The sequence below is a fragment of the Balaenoptera borealis genome (genome assembly GCF_965194805.1).
Source record: "Balaenoptera borealis genome assembly, chromosome: X".
NCBI lineage: Eukaryota > Metazoa > Chordata > Mammalia > Artiodactyla > Balaenopteridae > Balaenoptera > Balaenoptera borealis.
Genome location: NC_138881.1, coordinates 36,938,299 through 36,959,490, shown reverse-complemented (window position 1 = coordinate 36,959,490; position 21,192 = coordinate 36,938,299). Strand labels below are relative to the sequence as shown.

At 38.0% G+C, this 21,192-nt stretch overlaps 1 protein-coding gene and 1 long non-coding RNA gene across 10 annotated transcripts in view; one reads left to right on the top strand and one right to left on the bottom strand.

Annotated features, from left to right (window-relative positions):
- Nucleotides 1-12,219, top strand: part of LOC309621182 — a 31,433-nt gene extending 19,214 nt beyond the window's left edge. For both annotated transcript variants that reach the window (XR_014239794.1, XR_014239795.1), the window contains one exon: nucleotides 5,010-12,219. This is a non-coding gene — a long non-coding RNA (uncharacterized lncRNA). The remainder of the gene's footprint in view (nucleotides 1-5,009) is intronic.
- A 242-nt stretch (nucleotides 12,220-12,461) lies between these two features.
- USP9X (ubiquitin specific peptidase 9 X-linked) overlaps nucleotides 12,462-21,192 on the bottom strand; it is a 120,062-nt gene continuing 111,331 nt past the window's right edge. For 6 of the 8 annotated variants that reach the window (XM_082378039.1, XM_082378033.1, XM_082378035.1 and 3 more), the window contains 7 exons: nucleotides 20,180-20,365; nucleotides 19,513-19,733; nucleotides 19,192-19,280; nucleotides 15,590-15,746; nucleotides 15,069-15,329; nucleotides 14,656-14,751; nucleotides 12,462-12,834 (listed from right to left, as the gene is read on the bottom strand). In XM_082378039.1, the coding sequence (XP_082234165.1) occupies nucleotides 12,697-12,834; nucleotides 14,656-14,751; nucleotides 15,069-15,329; nucleotides 15,590-15,746; nucleotides 19,192-19,280; nucleotides 19,513-19,733; nucleotides 20,180-20,365 (1,148 nt within the window). In that variant the 3' untranslated portion in view covers nucleotides 12,462-12,696. The remainder of the gene's footprint in view (nucleotides 12,835-14,655; nucleotides 14,752-15,068; nucleotides 15,330-15,589; nucleotides 15,747-19,191; nucleotides 19,281-19,512; nucleotides 19,734-20,179; nucleotides 20,366-21,192) is intronic. The other 2 variants (XM_082378037.1, XM_082378038.1) reach the window with 1 other exon arrangement.

Sequence of the window (21,192 nt, the reverse complement as noted above, 5' to 3'; positions counted from 1 at the left end):
CCCCCATGTTTTCTTTGCTTTTCTTCAAAAAGGAGGAGTGCCTAAGCAACACCAGAGCACACTGCATTTGTTGCTCGAAAGCAAACTACATGTTCCCAAAACACCTTGGCTAAATATAAATTAAGTTGTGTTTCTTTCTGAGATGGAAATTGCTTTTGGCTGCTTACCCAACCATGCTTTTTGCTAAACTCTGGGCTTTGTTTTTGCTTTTTATTGAAGCAGGTTTATAAACACCAGAGGCAAAATGCACCAACTCGAACAGATGGCTAAAGTGCTATTTCGTTCGTCATTATTTGTTCGGGGAATATTGCAAAGTCGGGCTGCTGGGATTGCAGCCTTACGGCTAGAGGAATTGTCTTGGGCAGAAACAAAGCCCCTAGTTGCAAAGCTGGGGCTCAGTACTTTCCTAGTAAAAAGGAACATTCAGCAAAGAAACCATCCTCTTCTTGCCCATGGGACTCTTCCCACAGGTGAGAAAAATCAGATGACTAGAAATCTTGTTTCTACAAATGGGGGAAGGCAGTGTTGACAAAAATAATCAATAAACAATCTATAATAGGAATAGAAAAGAGTTTTATTTGAGCCAAACTGAGGACTATAGCCTAGGAGACAGCCTCTCAGGTAACTCCAGAGGAGCATGGTTTTCAGCATAGTTTTATATCTTGTCAGAACAAAGAACATTAAACGAGTCAGGGATACATTCCTTCAAGGTTTAAAAAAAAAAAACAGATCAGCACATACACAGCAAGTCAGTATGGCGTCAGCACCTGGGAAGGGAGTCTTATCAATGAAGGAGTACCAGCATGAGCGTCCCAGGAAGGGTGGCCTTTAATCTTTATTTTTAACATGGACTTTCTTTACTTCTGGTCAACGTGCCCTTCTCTGTAATAATTAAAGCAGATGTACAATGTATGTTTCATAAGCCACAAACAGGCTGTTAAATCGTGTATAAGCCAGAATGACTTCCCCATACCTCAATGTGTGAAACCTCCTTCCATCAGCAGTCATGTCATATCCCACATCCATGGAGAAGAAAACCATTTCTAACCCAGAACCCTGTGACCACTGGAGAAACACTGTCAATTCCTTTGGACCTCTGACACCTTTGCCTAGAAAATACTACACTATGGTCGTTTTGCTCACACAATGCGTTGTCGATGTTCCTGAATTTACCAAATCTTTTTCTTTTTTCGTGGGGTTCTTTAAGTAAGGTCCTCCTGCTCCTTCTCTGGAGAAACCCGACTTCCGCTTTTCCCTGTGAAATGCCCAGTGTCAGGTTGCTGCGGCTTCTGCACTGGCCACCTGGCAGCAGGGCTGGGCACCATCACAAACGGAGCCTGAAGGACGTGCGCTGAGTCACGACCGTGGTGGCTTCTGAAGCGGGGGACGGGAATGGGGCTGAGGATCGGGGGGAAACGGGGGCTTTATTGTAGTACCTGATTTCTTTTTTTTAACGTATTTATTATTTTATATTTATTTTTGGTTGCGTTGGGTCTTCGTTGCTGTGCGCGGGCTTTCTCTAGTTGCGGCGAGCGGGGGCTACTCTTCGTTGCGGTGCACGGGCTTCTCATTGCGGTGGCTTCTCTTGTTGCGGAGCACGGGCTCTAGGCGCGCGGGCTTCAGTAGCTGTGGCTCGCGGGCCCTAGAGCGCAGGCTCAGTAGTTGTGGCGCACGGGCTTAGTTGCTCTGCGGCATGTGGGATCTTCCCGGACCAGGGCTCGAACCCATGTCTCCTGCACTGGCAGGTGGATTCTTAACCACTGCGCCACCAGGGAAGTCCAGTATCTGATTTCTTTTAACGAAAATAATACTTGAAGCAAATATGCCAGTTCTGGGTAATAGGTACCTGGGTGTTTGTCTACTTCTCTATAAAGTTTGGCAAACCACCACCCCTCCTTTTTTTAAGAACAGCAGTGCACTATGGAAATGGTTTTCAAACCTGACTGCAGTTACATGTGGAACTTTAAAAAATGTTTCAGATTCCTGGGCCTGCCACACCTGTACTCAGTTTCCAAGAGTGGGACCCAGAAACTGGCTTTCTTAAAAAGCTCCCCAGATGTTCCTCATTCAGCCAGTCTGGTGTCAGCCCTCAGCTTTGAAGCACCGCTACCTTGCAAAAGTCATTCTGTGTATACTTATAAGTATTATAATACAATCCTATGGATAACCCCAAACTGTGTTAACTTACACTGCTGGGTTGTTGGGGTTTTTTTAGTCTTTTTTGTGAAAACTGGGTCAAAACTCATTTGACAACATATAGACTAGGATCCTTGTGCAGTTTTAGAGCTAAAGTTTTAAACGTTAATAGCTTAGATTACAGCACAATCTGTAAATGGCCTTTCAATATAAATGGAATTTCCTTTTCAATCTGTAGCTTTAATTCTGCCAGGTTTAGGCCAATTCAACTTGACAATAGCATCTTTTTCATGGTAGGATTGGATATTATCGAATTGTACACAAGATTTCTTTTGATTGTCCTCGTTTCTAGCCGTACGTTTCTTTTCCAATGTTCACTCAATTTTTAATTTTTATTTCTTTTATTAATTTTATTTATTTATTTTTTGGCTGCGCAGCTTGTGGGATCTTAGTTCCCTGACCAGGGATCAAACCCAGGCCCGCAGTAGAAGTGCAGAGTCCTAACCCCTGGACCACAAGGGAATTCCTCCATGTTCACTCAAAATGATTGTTTTGAAGGTAATGAGTTTAAGTCCACATATGCATACTTACATTTACATGTGCACAGTCACTCCTTGGCACTGATGCCCCAGTGGCACACGTGAAGTCCCTCACTTACTTCTTGCTTATTATTATTATTACTACAATTATTATTATCTTGCCATTACCCCCATCCTCCATGAGATGGTAAGCAAACAAAACAAGGAAGTGAAATTAAATAGTTCTCTTTGCTGTTTGACAGCAGCTTGGTAGCAGGTACCTAAACCTAATAAATCAAAACCAGGACAATTCTATGACCACCTATGGCTTTCTAGCAAGTATTTTTTTTTTTTTAACATCTTTATTGGAGTATAATTGCTTTACAATGGTGTGTTAGTTTCTGCTTTATAACAAAGTGAATCAGCTAGACGTATACATATACCCCCCTATCTTCTCCCTTTAGCAAGCATATGTTATGGTTTGCTTCCATCATGACAGCTAAGACTAGGCTGTATTTTTCTCCTTCTTTTAAAATTTAAGATTGATTCGCTAACAGGTGAGAAGAACTTCCGGGTTGGAAGGGCCCTTCGGCCCCAGCTATCAGGACTGTGCTCGGGATGAGTGTGCCGGTGAGGCTGGCCCGCTTCAGGCTGGGCAGATTCTTCGCCCAACTCAGTAGGAATCATCAGGTGCTCCTGGGACCCCTGTCACGTTCCAGTGTCCTACATCCTTATTCCTGGGATACCTGTCACATGTCCAACAATGTCATACGTACATTTCAGTAAATAGCAAAAATTGAGAAGATTCCCCTCTTCTCGATGTAAAATTCTCTTATCCTCTGACTTGTTTACAGATTTACTGATATGGAAAGGCTTATTATAAGAGCAGAGCCGGAGACCTAGTGACCAGCTGTACTCATGTGAGGTGTCTCTGCTCTTTTTGGCCGGCTCCAGGCCTTTCTTAAGGGCCACTGCAGCCCTTGCTGGTTCCTTGATTTTATAACATTAGAAAAAGGAAAGCAAGTTCAAGTCTACGGGAGCACTGGAATAGCAAAGAGTTCAATCTTTTCTTTCTTTCTTTCTTTCTTTTTTGTGCTGCACCACGTGGCATGTGGGATCTTAGTTCCCCAACCAGGGATCAAACCTTGTACCCCCTGCAGTGGAAGAGTGGAGTTTTAACCACTGGACCACCAGGGAAATTCCTCAGTCATTTTCACTGAAAATTAATACAAACAAATACAAAGAAAAGTAGACAAAGTTGGACAAAATAATATTCCTTGAATGTGTTTACGTTCAAAATCTGAATAAGATATTAAAAAGTAAATACGAACAAGCAACTAAAAAGCCAACAATACAAACAAACCATTTTGGGCTGTATCAACCTATCCAGGTAACCACGCTCAACGTAAGATTTTATTTACAGAAATCCTAAACTTAACACTTTTTCGATTTTAATTCGAAGCTGAAAGATTTGACTGGTTGCCTTTCTTAAAACATGGAGGTTGCATTGTCTGTAAAGAAAACTGGCTTTTCTTATAAAAGACACAAATACATCTGAAAACCCCCAGCAAGGACATGCTGACCCTAGCATTTTTCTGGACCGGACACAAATGACTTTACACAGGATTAAAGACTATGCACTTAGTGACAGAGACCAGAGCTTTCCAGAGATGCAGTTGGGACCGAATCCCCCATATCAAGAGAGCAACTGAGACAATGCAATTTAAGGCATTATCGAAAGAGTTTGCGTTTGAGTGAGAAGTGTGCTTGACACGCAGAACTTGTGCTCTGTTTGTTCTGATAACCGCCCTCACCTCCTTAATTGGCTACATTCATTTATTTCTTCCGGGCCCATAACATGTTTGCTAAGTACTATTTCGGAATGACTGTTACAGCAAAATTAACTTCTGATGAAAACTCATTTTAACAAAGAAAGACCAGAGTGAAATGCAAATGAGAAAAATCCCTGGTCTGAGGCTACCCATGTGCAGTTTGAATTCAGACCATTCCAGAAAGGGTTATAAGGAGGTGCGTCTTTAATCAAAATAACCATGGTTGGGTTTAATATGAATAAACAAGCTTTTTATTTTTTAATGGAGGAAAACATTCATAGTTGAGATCCAACTTAAAAACCATATACAAAGACTGTTCTATTAGCTCTACGCATTGCCATTTGACTGGGCAAGAACACAGCTCACAGGCCACCTCTTCTGTTTGGTGTTGGACTGAAGTCACCCACTGGGGCCCATGGCATCCATACTTTAGAGCTGCCGAGGACATGGCAGGGAGCGGTGCTGGGTCAGGGTACATCCTGCTGTCACTTGGAAATATGAGTTGCCATTTTCTTTTCCCCAGGGACCTACGTTTTTTGAAGAGAACGTTAGCATATTTTCTTCTCATTCCAAGAATTGGCTACAAGAAACCCCTCATCTGAGCTACCAGAAATGTGTGAGTATAGCTTTTCAAAATGTACTTATTTTCAAATCAGAGCTAAGAAAGAGTAAAAGGCATATTTCAGTTCTCAAAGTTGTAACCCCACGTCAAATTCTTAACTAAAGCTGTTCCTCGATGGGAGCTCACACTAAATGCATGGCAAAGTCTACCTACAGTTAATGTAGAGCATAATTTAAAATACAGGATATTATTTTAGGCAGCTGTATTTCCTCTTTTAACTTAGACTCAAAATGTAACACTGTTTCAGATTTAGTACATCTGTAAACAAATTCAGAACACACAAAAAAGCCTTACTTTTTTTTCCTTATTCACCAGCCAAATTCAGAAGGTCACGTTTTAACAACTGCTTTTAAACCAACCTAACATTGAACCTCAGTATTTAGGAGATTCAGGTATGACATTTATGTCTTCCTTTGGTTCTAGCTTTATATTTTCAGTTCATTCTTGACTTTAAAGAAAGCATTTAAATGTAAACATTCTAGAGTTAAATCGGCTTCTCTCTTACTCTTCTTTTCGGCCTCAAACTGATTTTATAATGACTGTTGCCCGTCACACTTCGGCACAGGGGAACAGCTATTAAAAACTTAAATGTGAAAAAAAAAAATGGTCATGAAGAACCTAGGGGCAAGACGGGAATAAAGACGCAGACCTACTGGAGAATGGCCTTGAGGACACAGGGAGGGGGAAGGGTAAGCTGGGACGAAGTGAGAGACTGGCATGGACATATATACACTACCAAATGTAAAATAGCTAGTGGGAAGCAGTCGCATAGCACAGGGAGATCAGCTCCGTGCTTTGTGACCCACCTAGAGGGGTGGGATAGGGAGGGTGGGAGGGATGGAGGCGCAAGAGGGAAGAGCTACGGGGGATATATGTATATGTATAACTGACTCGCTTTGTTATAAAGCAGAAACTAACACACCATTGTAAAGCAATTATACTCCAATAAAAATGTTAAAAAGCATAGTCTAATTTTTTAAGTTGTTGTAAATTAAGGCTGATTCTGTAAACAATACTTAAGAAACACTAAGCCTTTATCATTAAATAATTTTAATAAAATAAAAACATTTCCTTTCAAACAAAACCAAAAAAAAAAAAAAAAAAAGACTTAAATGTGAATTGCATATTGGTAAGTAAGTTATCACTGCTGAAAAGCACCTGAAAATATAACTGCTGCTCTTGGTTACTTGGCATCATGCTTTTCTAAAGACAAAAACACAATGAGAGGGACATCCTGTAGCCATTTCTCGTTTATCATGAGTGTAAGGTTTTTCCAGCACTCACTACATTCTACTCTAGCCTGCACTCCTTCCAAAACAGTATGTTGGATTCTTTTCCCTGTAAGAATGGAGTATCTGCTAACTTCAGTGTAAGAAGCCTATCTCAAGTGTCTAATGCTGTGTGGATAAGTGCTAAACAAAAACTCAACATCCAGTTTATCTAAGCACTTACATTACTAGTGACAGTTAAGTAAACCAAGCTTCAGTAAATTAGAAAGGCAAATCTGTTCATATTTTACTGCAAATCTGAATTTTTGGTTTTTAATTAAAAAATCCCAACCTTGGGGCAATACAGAAGGCTACCTACAACCTAAGAGCTTGGTATTTAAAACTGACTTAGTAACTTAAGCTTTTAAGTCTCTTCAGTACATTCACGGTCTTAGCCTTTGACCTAGTCAGACTTCCTAAGGAAGCTATGGTTAACACAGCCTTAAGGGAATCTGCATAAGGCCCATTTTGCTGAGAAAGGATTTATAAGACATTCTGAAAGTAGATGGCTGAAAGAACTAACTACTAGTACTACTGATTAATATTTCCAGTAAGGGAAGGTACTCACCAACTTTAAGCAGTCACCATCTAGATTTCTGATTTTAAACACACAGCTTGAAAAAGCTGTTTCCCTATTCACCCAACAGAACACAGTAATTTACATCCCCTTGAGGGACACATCCTAAACGTAGAGACCTTTGGAAAAAGGATTACGAAGGGCTCTTCCTCAACACACACTGAGCCCTAGGCATTGACCTATTTCCTTGGCATCCCGCAGACACTCTTCCTTGCTGACAGTTGCGGTTCTTAAGTAAGTCAGAAGGGAAGGACATTCCGAACCTTCACGATACGAATACTTACTTCTCCCTGGTCCCACCTAAAGCACCAGATTTAAGACTCCAAAGTTATCTTTACTTCTGAATTCCAAAGAAGGTGCACCCAGTGTTTTAATGGGTGGGGAAAAATTAAATGGGAACTCTAAGAATACATTTCGACTCCTCACGCAGGTGAATCCCTCCGCAGGACTCACTCACTCATGGAAAAACTTTCCAGTGTCCAAAGCAACCGTTTTGAATATTCTTTCTTACATCTATACAATTGAAGAGAAATAGAAAATGAATAACTTCTATCTTGCAGGGTGGCCCCCGCTGGGCTCCCTCTGGGGCAGGAGGGTGGCGAAGGGAAGGCAGCGAGGCCGGGGCAGCTGGAGAATACGCACCGGGGGCGGGGGGGGGGGGGCGGCGGGGGGCGGGGGCCGCCAGAAAGTCGGCCCGGTGTCTGGAAAGTCATGTACGTGAAAAGGGAACTGCAAGCCATGACACAGAAACGTCTCAAAGGTCTGCCCCTACTGGACAGTACCGACAACTCACTCCTCAAAGGTTCAGTTCCATCAAGCCTTTTCTTCATACAAGTGCCCAATTTACAAGTTTATCACTAATTACACATAAAAATAGGGTTTTTATATTTCGGCAGGTTAATGGAAAAATAAGCAACTCGAGAAAAGCCCACCACAATGAAAAACTTCTACTTATAGATAAATGTTGATGGAGCCCAAGGAGACAACCTTGTTTTCAGATGACAACTGAAAGCATTTCCATTTTACTCTTGAGCTGTGTACATCTCAGTGGAATGTCTTTAAAGCAATTAACTGATTTTTGTATGGGTCTGTAATTTGTTTTGTGGAGGAAAGTTTTAGTGTGGTTTAAGAACATTTCCCTTGAGACTTTACAACCTAAGAAAATGAGTTATTAAAACCTTTGATATAACCCCAACTTTAAACTTTGAGGTATAAAAACTGTCAATTTTCTACCTACCTGTAAATTATCAGATTACCATGAAGCAGTTCAAAATATTAGTGGCCATATTTTCATTGTTGTGTTCACGTGGCTAAAAATACTTAAAATTCAAACGGTTTAATCCAACTGGAGTTTTCCAAACTGCAGAACACTAGTTTATTAATCTTCTGGTTCTCTTAAAAAAATAAGAGTTTGAGGAAAAAGAGTATGTCTCTTTCTTTAGCAGTAATCCTTGCAGTAACCCAACTGTAGGGAAGCACCAACAGGTTTCTATGGAAGTCATATTTCTTTGGAACATGGCAACAAATAATTACTTCTCAGATACCCAAAAGCAGAGCAGATGGAATTTGCTAGAGAATTAAATGAATTTTCACTTCTATCACTCCCGTCAAATACGTGACCTGCTTTATTTGTGATTTAAATGAACTTTGAAACACCAAAGTGTTTCACAAATCTTGGTCTTAGAATGAACGGTTAAGCCAGCAATTAGATCACAATCCCATTTTTGAAAGGCTTAGATATGAATATAGAAAATAAGGGCTGAATCCCTCTACTTGTAAACATTTCCCCTTTAAAGTTCCCTTTAAATCGATTACACCTCTAATTTACTTTCCGTTTAGAAATCTTATTTTAATAAATAAAAGGGGAAACCGAAATTTAATTTATAAAGTTTTATTTTTGTATATGTGCTAAATCTTAGGAACTGTGGACAATCTTCAGTCAGTCTGTTGGCTTGTAAAAGGCTGAGAAGTATGTGATCTGGGTGGTGAAATTTCCTCTTGGGAATCTGGATTTCAAAATGAAAAAAAATTTTCACTCATTTGCAAGTTTAAAACATGGTGCACCTTTCCCCCTTTTTTTCTTACACCTAATAAATTCGGAGGAAAAGTGCTACATTTCTGCAAACGTAAAATAATCTAGAATAATCGTTGTAAATACAATCGGCAGCAAGTTCTTAATACATTTAGCACTTCTGTAGTGATTTACCACACCCCAAACCTTATTTTCAAACACTAAACACTCACATAGGTGCAGGACCAATTTTGGTTGAGCCCTGCTAGGAAACCAGTACTGAATGGTTTTTCTCAGTAACACAAGAACTGGGGGGAGGGGAGGGGTGTTTTACTTTCTCGGCAGTATGTCGTACCTTCAAACTAGAGACCAAAATTGGGCACTTATGAAAAGGCAATTTTAAAAAAAATCCAGTTATAATTCTAAACAAGGCAGGATATATCCACCAAAGTAACCACAAAATTCAGCAAAGTAAGAGTTCACGGGAGAATATATGCTGGAAAAATACTAAGAAAAAACGGAAAGGAACTATTTTGGAGTAGTCATCTGAGTATTCACAGACTTGCTTTCATTTACAAACGTAATTCAAATAAAAAAGGCTCCTCATCTTTTTAACCCACTACTAGGATTAAATACTTAAGTTGTTATCATTCACTAATAAAAGTTAATCATGAAAAAAATATAAAACATTTTAATTCTAAATTTGTACATGTAACAGCTAAAAGAGACAAGGCTGGGAAATTATCATTGAGCGAAAAATGAACCAAGACAAAAACCCCAAATATGATTATGTTCTTATTTCTGCCTCTACAATGCTGAACATGAAAATTTGGTTGGTGGAGGGCTTAGAAACAGCAGCAATATGGTTTTAACCAAGTTGTGCACTGAAATACTTAGCTCCAATAGGGCAAAGCCCTTGTTCACACAGATTAACAATGAAAATATCTTCAGTCTTTTTGTTAACAGATTCTACTGTCTTCTATAAAGTATAATCATGCCATTTAGAATTCCAGGGGTACTTCTTTGAAAGGAAGACTAGTGATTCCGCAACAAACATGTAAAGTAGGAAATATATATATGGCTCAAGAAATCAGTTGAGGGAGAATTAAATAATCTTTAGGCACTTTGAAGACTTGGAAGTTTAAAATGTGCCATTTATGTTCAGAAAAAGACCTCAAAATCCACCACTATGTTGCTCTTACAATAACATGCATCTTAAAATTTTCAGTTAATACATTAATGCTTGCTTAAGAGTTAAATATAGAAAATAATTTGCACAAACAAACAAAAATAACTCTCTCCATTCACCTCTCCTAGATCCTGGTCACAACACAGACCATTCTCTTCCTCAGATGGAGGGGGAAAGGATTCACAAGCCCTCACCAGGCACTAGGGGACTTGTAAATTCAAAGCAACGAAGGTGGGATCCCCCTCCAAGGAGAAAAATTCACAGCCTTTTAAAATGTCAGGTTTTTCGTGTCTAGGAAGTCATTCGTTTTAAAATTAAGTATATTACATACTTTTGTTAAGGACCAGGAAACACAAAAATCATCTCAGATGGTTAGGTGGTGTATTTAATGATAGCAACTTGTCCAAATAAATTTAGCCTATTCTGCTCATTGTTAAGGAGGCTTGGAATTGAGGAACTTCTAAATTAAAATTACCAACTGGAATTGCAGACAGTGTGTATGAGACTCTGGCTCACACTTAACAAACTCAGATGTAATATACTTAAGGCAAAAACAGGATCTATCTGGTGTCAAAATTTCCTAATATTACAGAAAACCTAGAAGCACAGATTGACTACAGAATACTGCAAATAAGATACCCAAAGCTTTATCTTAAATACCTGCCCCTTTTAATCACAAAATAACACAATTCTCAATTTTGTTTCTGCTTTGTTCAATTCCAACTATAGCCTTTTTGACAAAACATTTGCCTATTAACTGAACTGTAAAAAATACAACCAAGCTTGTGCTCATTAAATATACATGTATATAAAAAACATACAAAAAGTACAAGATTGATTATGTTAGGAAACTTTTACAGTGTCAACAATCCTGTTTTTCTCTAAATCTGTTAGTAAAGGGCCAAAGGTCAAATCTTTCTGTGCACAAAAACTCAATGTGACTGAACTCCTGAATTCAGTGTCATGCCTAGGCAATGCTATGCACAGAATTATTTTTAATGTGCAGTCCTTCAAAAACAGACAAACAAAAAAAGACAAAAAATTAACCAAAAAACCAAAACACACCACAGGACAAAAAGTTCTTCTTAAATCAAATTCTATTTGTGAATTCAGCAAAATAATTTCTATAAAATAAAACAGCAAAATATTTAAATAGAATAGGGTGGACTGTATCTGTTTGCAGGGGTATTTGGTTTTTAGACAGGTTCCAAAAAATTATACACATTCAAGTTACCAATTCTTTTAAATACAGTGTTAATTCATGAGTTCCTTACCTTTAATTAAATGCTTATTCTGAAATTATACCTCAATTATATTAACTAACCAGTTTCCTTTTTAATTAGACCCTGCTTCAAATGTTAAAATTTTCGGAATAATGGAAAAGGAGCTAGGACAATTCTTGCTTTCAAGTAAAACTGTGACTGAGCAGAAGCTCAGCCAGACATCTTGGTGCAGTGGTACTCCAAGCACTGTGGGATTCTGATGACTTCCACTTCACTGGGATCCAGCAGAAGGAAAGTTTTAAAAGGTTCTCCTAATAAGCTCTACCAAAGAAACAGAACAAGCACACCAAATACAGTCTTCTATTATGCTCCAAGCATCCTGGCATAGCAAATTGTTGCATATTTGTTTTAAATCTTTTAAAATTCCCATTACTGATACTTAAGTTTCCTTATCCCACCCAGAGGTTGAACTGTCAAACATTAGATGTAAGCAACATATGTGTAACTGAAAACCACCTGTTTATCACATTTCTCCCCTTGTTTTGTATTTTATATTCTAGGTGTAAGACGGAAAAGCTCTGAGCAATACAGCTGTCGCACTGGGACAACTGCTGTCATTATGGTAATTTTTTCCTCATTGGCTACACTAACCTGGTGTGAAGCCATGCTACATGTTACAGCGTAACTATAGCTTCAAAGTGATTAACCTAACCTCAGAATAAAAAGGCAATGAAAAAGATCTAGAAACAATGTTACATCACCAAATTTTCCACATCAACCAAATAATTTAAAGGTTACCAGCCTTTCACTGCTCATAATAAAACTGACTCCAGTGGCAAAGAATTAACATGAAACTATTGGTGTGGTTGAAATGGATGGGCTCTGGTTTGTTGCTGTTGGTTTATTTGTTGTTTTTGTAAAGGAGTTGATCCAACTGCCGTTAAGGCAGGCAACACTGGTTGCAGAGTGCAATGGGTATAACAAGGAAATTAACTTCTGTAGGTTTTGTAGATCTGTGAGTCTCATCAAGAAAAAAGTTTCTTGCTTAAGAATTAACAGTCAAACATTAATATACTATATACACCTTTGCCATTTACACGTTAGCATCAGGCCATTTATTACAAAACACTATACACTTTCCACTGCAGGCGGGTTATATATTGACAGCAAATTTCTGCAGGTAAGACAGTGAATAAACTTTCCACTCCATGTTGATTAGGAATAGTTTTTCTAGTTTTAAATATTAGCCAGACACAGAAAAAGGTTGGACTGTAAGGCCTGGGTGCACAGTCTTGATGGAACCAGTTAATCATGTGCATTTCACTGATCCTTCGTCTGAGGTGGGGATACTTCTTCACTGCCTTCATAATTTTCTTGTGCTCGTTGGCCAGTTCTCTGAGGGTTGTTCATGTGATGTGCTGCTGGGCCTGTATACGGCTGTCCATGCACATGGTTATTCTGGGAGGGGAGAAGAGATCTGCATGTTAAAACTTTTCATATATTAAACTTCATCTTTAAAGATCACAGGCTGAAGTTTGTGGAAATGTAAACATTTCTTTTATTCCTAGGACTGACAAAGAGTAAATACACTTGGGCTAATGATGGAAAAGAAAAAAAAAAAAGTGGTTTGAAAGAGAAAAGGTAGCCTAAATTCAAACCCCAAAGCCCCAAATAAGAGCAGTGTAGGTCTGTTTAATTCTTTGGCCAAAGTGATTTTAAGTGCCAAAAATTATTTAGATTACAAGTCTGACAAATAAGGGATAACACAGCCCATTACTGCTCGTGGTAAAAAATATTCATGAAAAGTATCTGTGAGCTGGAACACATCTATCCTCACTCTTCTGAGCACCTTGAAACTCCCATATGAGAAATCTGAATGAATGATCATATGAGGTCTGCATGAGCAACAATCCGGAACACAGGATGATGTTAATGAAAACAAAACAACACTGAAGATAGTGGATTAACCGGGCATGATTAATATATGAGTTTTCTCAGGGCCGAGGAAAGTAACTCTTCTCCTTGTGGATTTGGGTCCTTAATGTTTTAAACCCCTGAACTCTCATTTTTCTGTACGTTCCCCACCAGTCAAGCCAAGAAGATTATAGGCTTTAACTTTCTATAATTTCTATTATGAAAATTATGAATATGCATTTTCCAGTCATATTCAACATTTCTAGTCAGCATGCTTCTACTTCCACCCTGAAATATAAGACAGAATGCTTAAATAATGGTTCTGAAAGCATGGTTCCTAGACCAGTAGCAGCAGCAGCTGGGAACTCGTTAGAAATGTACTGAGGGGGATTCCCTGGTGGCGCAGTGGTTGAGAATCTGCCTGCCAATGCAGGGGACACGGGTTCGAGCCCTGGTCTGGGAAGATCCCACATGCCGCGGAGCGACTAGGCCCGTGCGCCACAACTACTGAGCCTGCGCGTCTGGAGCCTGTGCTCCGCAACAAGAGAGGCCGCGATAGTGAGAGGCCCGCGCACCGCGATGAAGAGTGGCCCCCACTTGCCGCAACTAGAGAAAGCCCTCGCACAGAAACGAAGACCCAACACAGCCATACATACATACATACATACATACATACATAAATTAAAAAAAAATAAATTAAAAAAAAGAAATGTACTGAATGAGAAACGCTGGGGTGGGCCTAGCACTCTGCTGCAACAGCCCACCAGGGGATTCCCATGCTTGTGCAAGTTTAAGGACCACTGCCTCAAAAGATCTGAATTAGTCACATCTGGGGTTTAGAAAGTCACATCTCATTTAGAACGTTTCTTCATCTAAATTTATTTAGTTATTGATTTCACAGAAAAATTCATGGAAATCTGTCAAATCCCTGATTTTTTTCCAACAATTTTTACTGTCATTGTCCTGGTTACGCTAAGTAATAGGCAAACACTTCTTCCTTCACTGCCATATCTTAGTGCCTTCAAAATCCACTCGCACACTTAACCTAACAGGAAATGTCGTCTTAATCCATTATACTAAATATTGATTGTCATTTTATATTGACGTGAATAATCATAGTTTTACGAACTTCATCTACTAGTACAAGAGGGGGCACATATCTGACCAGGAAAACACCACAGGGGCAAGCTCAAACATGCCACATTGTGACCCCATGCCAACCATTCCTCTTTTGATCATGCCCCCAAAGCTAGTCTAGATAATCCCTCGATTACTTTACAGTCACAACAAAAAACTTAGCCATCCTTTAAATAAAGCATAAAGATTGGTTCCAGGGAATAAAAACACGAGCCAAGCCCAATATACCTGCTGATACTGAGATCCAGGTGAATGGGGGTATAACGGGGCATCTTCAGGTGGAGGCGACTCATGCTCATCAGGGGCATCTTGGTCATCTGGCTCCTGATTTTAAGTATTTAAAGATAAAGAATTATGTAGCCAAATTCAAGTTTATTTTTAATTTTTTTTCTATTTGAAATAAACTCTTTAAAATCTAAAAAACTGACCCACTAACAACTTTTCTTTTACTACAGATAAACAAAGTAAACTGAAAGGAACCTGATTTGGGTTCTCTTAGAAATACTAGATTCAGGCAATTTCACAAATATTTCTCTAAAAGAAGGCTCCCTCATTAAGACCACATATAAATAAAACTTCAACCTAATTTTTTCCCCATTATCATTAATACATAAACACTGGCCTATAAAGTAAAGAATTACTTTGCTTTCTTCCATTTCTATCTGCTGCACACTGGTGGCTTTTTTTACCTCCTCTGGACAGAGTTCACAAGCTTTTGCAAGTGTCATCCTAGCACTATGGGATCTCTCCAAGAAATAACCATTTGATGTTTCATTGCTTTGCACCGGAGGAGACCAATTGTTGTAAGTGTACTGAGGATTGCCAGTGTATGGTCGTCTTTCAAGTTCATCTCCAAGCCATTCCACTGCCCAGGTCCACTTTCTTTTAAGATCTCCATTGCCCTTCAAAAGAAAATAAAACTATATATGTAAAAGGTTTTGGAATGCTTTTCAAAGGTAACTTTAAACGACAACTCCAAATTCTCATAATTCTCTTCTTTTAAAACAGAATCCTTAATTCTGGTTCAGATTTCTACAAAATTATATGTGTGTGTGTATATATATACACATATATATATATATAGAGAGAGAGAGAGAGAGAGAGAGCGAGAGCGCACGAGAGAGAGAGAGAGCGAGAGAGAGAGAGGGAGAGAGACCCTCACCTGCAGAATCTGGTAAGCAACAGGACAATTGCTAAAGAGAGCTACCATACATTTTATACACTGGTATGCTCTTTTTTGATAGTGATTCTTAGAGCGCTGGATTGTGTCAAAGAGCCCATCTCGGTCATCTGGGATTCCTTTAAGTGCATTATGAATTCTGAAAGAGAACCAGATAAATAAAAACTTCTAAAATCAAATAGCAGCTAACATTACTGAGTGCCTACTATGTGCCATTCAATAAATGTCTTTGATGTACTCATGTAATCTAATGCTAGACGTTAAGTCCTCTTCTTAAACCCTTGAACACAGATAAGAAAAATAGAGAGGTTAAAAGGCTTGCAACCCAAGGTCATATGGCCGCCTGGTACCAACTTATTACCAATCCAAAATGACAAATATCATATGATTCCAGTTATATGAGGTATTTAGAGAATAGGCAAAAATCAGAGAAAGCAAGAATAATGGGTACAGAGTTTCAGTTTGGGATGATGAAAAAGTTCTGGAGATGGGATAGTGGTGATGGTTAACACAATATTGTGAATGTACTTAATTCCACCAAATTGTACCCTTAAAAATGGTTAAAATGGTAAATTTTGTTATGAATATTTTACAATTTTTCAAAAAATATTTTAAAATTTACCTGCCTGCAATTCTACTCTAAGCTATATATCCAAGAGAATTGAAAACAGGTGTTTAAAAAGAAATACAAAACTTGTACATGAATGTTCACAACAGTATTATTCACAGCAGCCAAAAGGTGGAAACAACCCAAATATCTACCAACAGATGAACGAATATACAAAATGTAATGTACCCATACAATGGAATATTATTCAGCCATAAAAAGCAATGAAGTACAGATATGTACTCTAACATGGATGAATTTGAAAACATTATGCCAAGTGAAAAAAGCCAGATACAAAAGAACACATTGTATGATTCCATTCATATGAGATGTCCAGGCAAGTCCTGGATATTTTGCCTATGGACAGACCAATTCATAGAGGTAGAAAGCAGATTAGTGGTTGTCAGGGGCTGGGGGATGGGAGGACTAGGGAGTGACTGCTTAACTGGGTTTGGATTTTCCTTTTGGAGTGATGAAAATGTTCTGGAATTAGACAGTGGTAATGGTTGCACAACATTGTGAATGTACTAAAAGCCACTGAATTGTATGCTTTAAAATGGTTAAAATAGTGAATCTTATGTTAAGTGAATTTTACCTCAGTAAAGAAACATTACCTAAAAAACCTTTTGTATACCTTATATTTTACTTAATAGAACGTTCCAAATCAAAATTCAAGTTTGCTTTGTTTTTTTGTATTACATGCATTTATAAAATCTGTTTTGTTTGGAAATCATGACTTTGTAATTTTGCAAAGTTTAATCATTTCAGACCACACAATCAACCATGTACAGGCTTCCTGCTACTTAATCTGAAACACTGCAGTGTATATTCTGTTTTTACCTTCAGTTTTGTCAAGTGATAATGAATCAACTGCTTTCAAATGCCATTTTTATCAATATTATCTTTCCCTCCCTTGTTCCCCAATGCTTAACGGTGCCAGGCCCACGGGAGATGCTCCATAAATACACACTGCTTACTACATGACCTAAGAGCCCACTATGAGAAAATTATTTTCAAGCTTGGTGCCAGGGACTCGTAACAACAATCTTATCATTACACAAAAGTCAAATTCCCATGTTTAATCCTGCACACATGCCTTTAGCATTATTACTTGCTCTAATGAAACAAGAGAACTAAGATGTGGCTAATTGGCTTAAAGCTATAAATGCATACAATATTTTCAAAAGAAAATAATGAAAAGTTAGATTCCATTTCAACCAACTCTTAAGTTTCAGATCCTTTGATCATATTGAGAAGAGTAGTGGTAGTATTCAAAATAAGTGGCTACAGTTTTAGAACTACTAAATTTTGTGTTTAATGAAAATTGATCTCTGGTTTAATGCTATTTTTACAATATTAATTCAACTGTTGGAACTCTATGATGGTAATTCTGGTGAATAATTTGAAAATATTATTTCATGAATTCTGGCATTTGCAATCTCCACTAAGACTCAAGATTTTAATTTCTCTTTAAGCATTCTGTTGTTATAAAACTTGTTTTCATGTTTCTGTTATTGATTGATTGATTGATTGATTGATTATGTGGCCGTGCCGTGCAGCATGTGGGATCTTAGTTCCCCGACCAAGGATTGAACCCTTGCCCCCTGTAATGGAAGCGAAGAGTCTTAACAACTGGACTGCCAGGGAAGTCCCAGGTTTCTGTTTTAATTATTACACTGACAGACAGGAGGCAGTCTGTTATATGGATTCTCAATTGTTTCCCAACATAAACTCTTACACTACTGTCCATGTAGGGAGGGAAGTTACACAATCTGGCAAAGTTGCCAACCAATTCCATAGTTCATCATCATCTGTATTGCTCTTGGGATTAAGGATAATGTATTAAGCTTTTACGTAAAAAGAGGAATTCTGGAGGAACCTTGAGGGACAGCTAAGCTGGATAACCTTAGTCCTAAATTAATAAATATTAAAAATAAAATTTAAAAATTAAATAATAAAATACAAATAAATAAAAAATTGCTAACTCCTAAACCTCTCGTACGTATATTGAAAAACTAGTTACGATTCATGCTCATTTATTCACGGATTCCATATCTGCAGTTTTGCCTACTTGCTAAACTTTATCTGTAATGGCAAAAATCAACTCTTTGCAATTGCAGTCACGTGCAGAGTAGCAAAAACAACTGAGTTGCCCAACACACATTCCCATCTGAAGTGGAACAAAGTGATATTCGGCCTTGTTTTAGCTCATACTGTAAACAAGTATCCTTTTTCCCATCTATTTCAGTGACAGCTTTTCACATTTTTGTGCTTTGTGTTATCTCACTGTTTATGTTCCTAAGCCCAAAAAGGCTGTGATGTGCTTTGCAGAGAAAATATGTGTCAGATAAGCTTTGTTCAGACCCGATTTATTGTGAATTCAACGTTAATAAGTCAGCAATATATATTAAATAACGTGTCTTTAAACAGAAACACACATTAAAAACAGGTTATGTACTGATTGGTTGAAAAAAAAAAAGTAACCAGAGACTGGCAAGAACCTAACCCTGTTTTTTCCCCAGGAGCAATGATTTAGTATTTGCTCATTCAGTGTTCACAGTGACTTTCAGACCGTTAACTACCATGAATAATGGGAACTGACTGTACTTACTGAAGGCACTATTTTTAGATAACCAAGTGTTATCTCATGTAATTCTAAAACTAACGTAATCTAATCCTAAAATAACCCTAGAGCATCATTAATGAAATTGAAACATTTACAAAAAAAATCCCCCCAAACAAAAAACACAACAATTGAAAGAAAAAGGTTAGTATATTAAGTATGCAACTTGGGCAATGAGAGCAAAAAATAAAAAATGAAATAAAACTGTGAGGAAGGGGGGACCTTTTTATTCATTCTTATGTTTTGTTTAAGATAAAACATTTATTAGATCTTCAAGAGGTAAACAAAAATATGTGCCGACTGGTAATTTCAGTTACTCTAAAAGCTGGGCAAGGAACAAAAAAGGGTATCTACCTGTGAGTCTGCCAGGAGTCCTCAATCAGTAAGATCTGCAAAAGCAGATCCAAATAGGGCCGGAGTTCATAAGTATAGGAATATGCAACCTAAAAACAGGTAAGACATGGTGAAGAACTTATTTAAAGCAGCAACAGTGGTGATCCTTTCGTAATGTGTAATGTATAAAAATATCAAATCACTATGTTGCACACCTAAAACTAATATAATTGTAAAGTCAATTATACTTTAAAAAAAAAACTATTTAAAAAAATAAAAATATAAAATAAAGGAATAACAAATCAAATTATAGAGACATATGAATGTATATTTTCCTTTAACCTGCCAGAGAAGTTCACTGAGGACAGTAGATGAGAACTGAGGATTCTCCCAGCAGCAAAAACGAAGCAATTTGACGGTTTCCTCTGAGTTACTGCAGTCCTCAATGATTTTCTTCACATAACTTGTCCTCACAAATAAAATGTCTGCCACATTCTGCTGAATTGGCATTATAGGTTGTGATAAATTAGGATCACCAAAAGGATTGGGAAGAGGAGGATTACCTAGAATACAGATTTGTCATCAATGAAAAACGAATCGGCTTCTCCACAGAAAATAGCTTATGAATTTTTTATTTTATGAAAATAATATTTTAAATCAAGTTTCCTGAGTACAACAAAGAAAGTAATATTAAGCATTATAATGATCACATATATCAAGATGATAAAATGTAAAACTGAAATGGCAACACTGGCGTTTTCTTTATATAAAAGTTAATTCTTAAACTACTTTATAAACAAGGTACCAACCTCAGTAACAAGTAGACAGAAAGATTCCCTTTAAATATGAGAAAAAGGTGCAGGACTCAAAATATTATAAAATATTCCAAGCATGGACTTTCAGACTCTCGTTTTATTTTTAAATATCTTTGGAATTACTTTGAATCAGGTACTATATATGGCCAGCAGTACTTTAAAACCAATGTAAAGAATGGAGTATTTGACTTTACCGTTGATTGAAGACTGCATTCTTGACGAGACATTGCAGCATCGGATTAGCTGTGACACTACTGAGTATAATTTGCCTAATTCAGCATACTGATACTTGATTGGAGGACCTGGACCTTCATCTAAAGACACAAGCATAAAGGTAGCAGGTACACTCAATTTCAGAAGCTGTGTCTTCTCCGCCACACCTACAATAAAGAAGGGAGAAGCAGGAAGAGAGGGGAAGAATTATATGAGAGGAAAGAACTGGGACGGAAGGGCTTCATAATAAAATATTTTTCTACAACTTTTATGATCAGAAGATCACTTTTGGTTAGCATTTACTTACTTTAGCAATCAGAACCAAAAATCTACTGAGTTAGTATAACTGGATTTAAGTATTAAAATGGTTAAACAGTGACTATGACATTCCAATCCTACTGGGCATAAGGAAGAGAAACACTTTCTATGGCCTGGGGAGTCTCGAGAACTAGCCTCGTCTGCAATCCTCATCATTAGGTGAATGACGAAAACTGAGAAATAAGAATTCTTTTATGAATTGCCTTTCTTCCTCAGCCAAGCTTCTTGAAAGATGCCTAAACTCATTCCCTCTACTTTCTCGTCTTCCCAGTCCTCAACCCATGCCTATCTGGCTTCTGCCCCCTTTTCTGGTTTAAAGCTAAGGAATAGTTCTCAAACCATAACCATTTCCTCCTTTCTTGGGTTCCTCTCTTATTTTCTTTCTACCTCTTCTTATTCTTTTTTTTTTGTTTGTTTTTTCTTATTCTTATTTGTGAGTCCTCCTTCCTCTCTTCAAAAGTGATGGTCCTCAAAGTTCCCACGTCAGGCTATCTTCTCACACCGTATACCGTATGCCTTCCCTGGACGATCAAACCCACTCTAATGGCTTCAAGTTCCAGCTATTTTCATTCAGCTGATTCCAAAATATTTCCAGACAAATAGACCACCGCTCTACTGGACATCTCTATTTGGGTGTCACAAAGACTCAAATTCCCTGTCCACGTTCTTCCTCCTG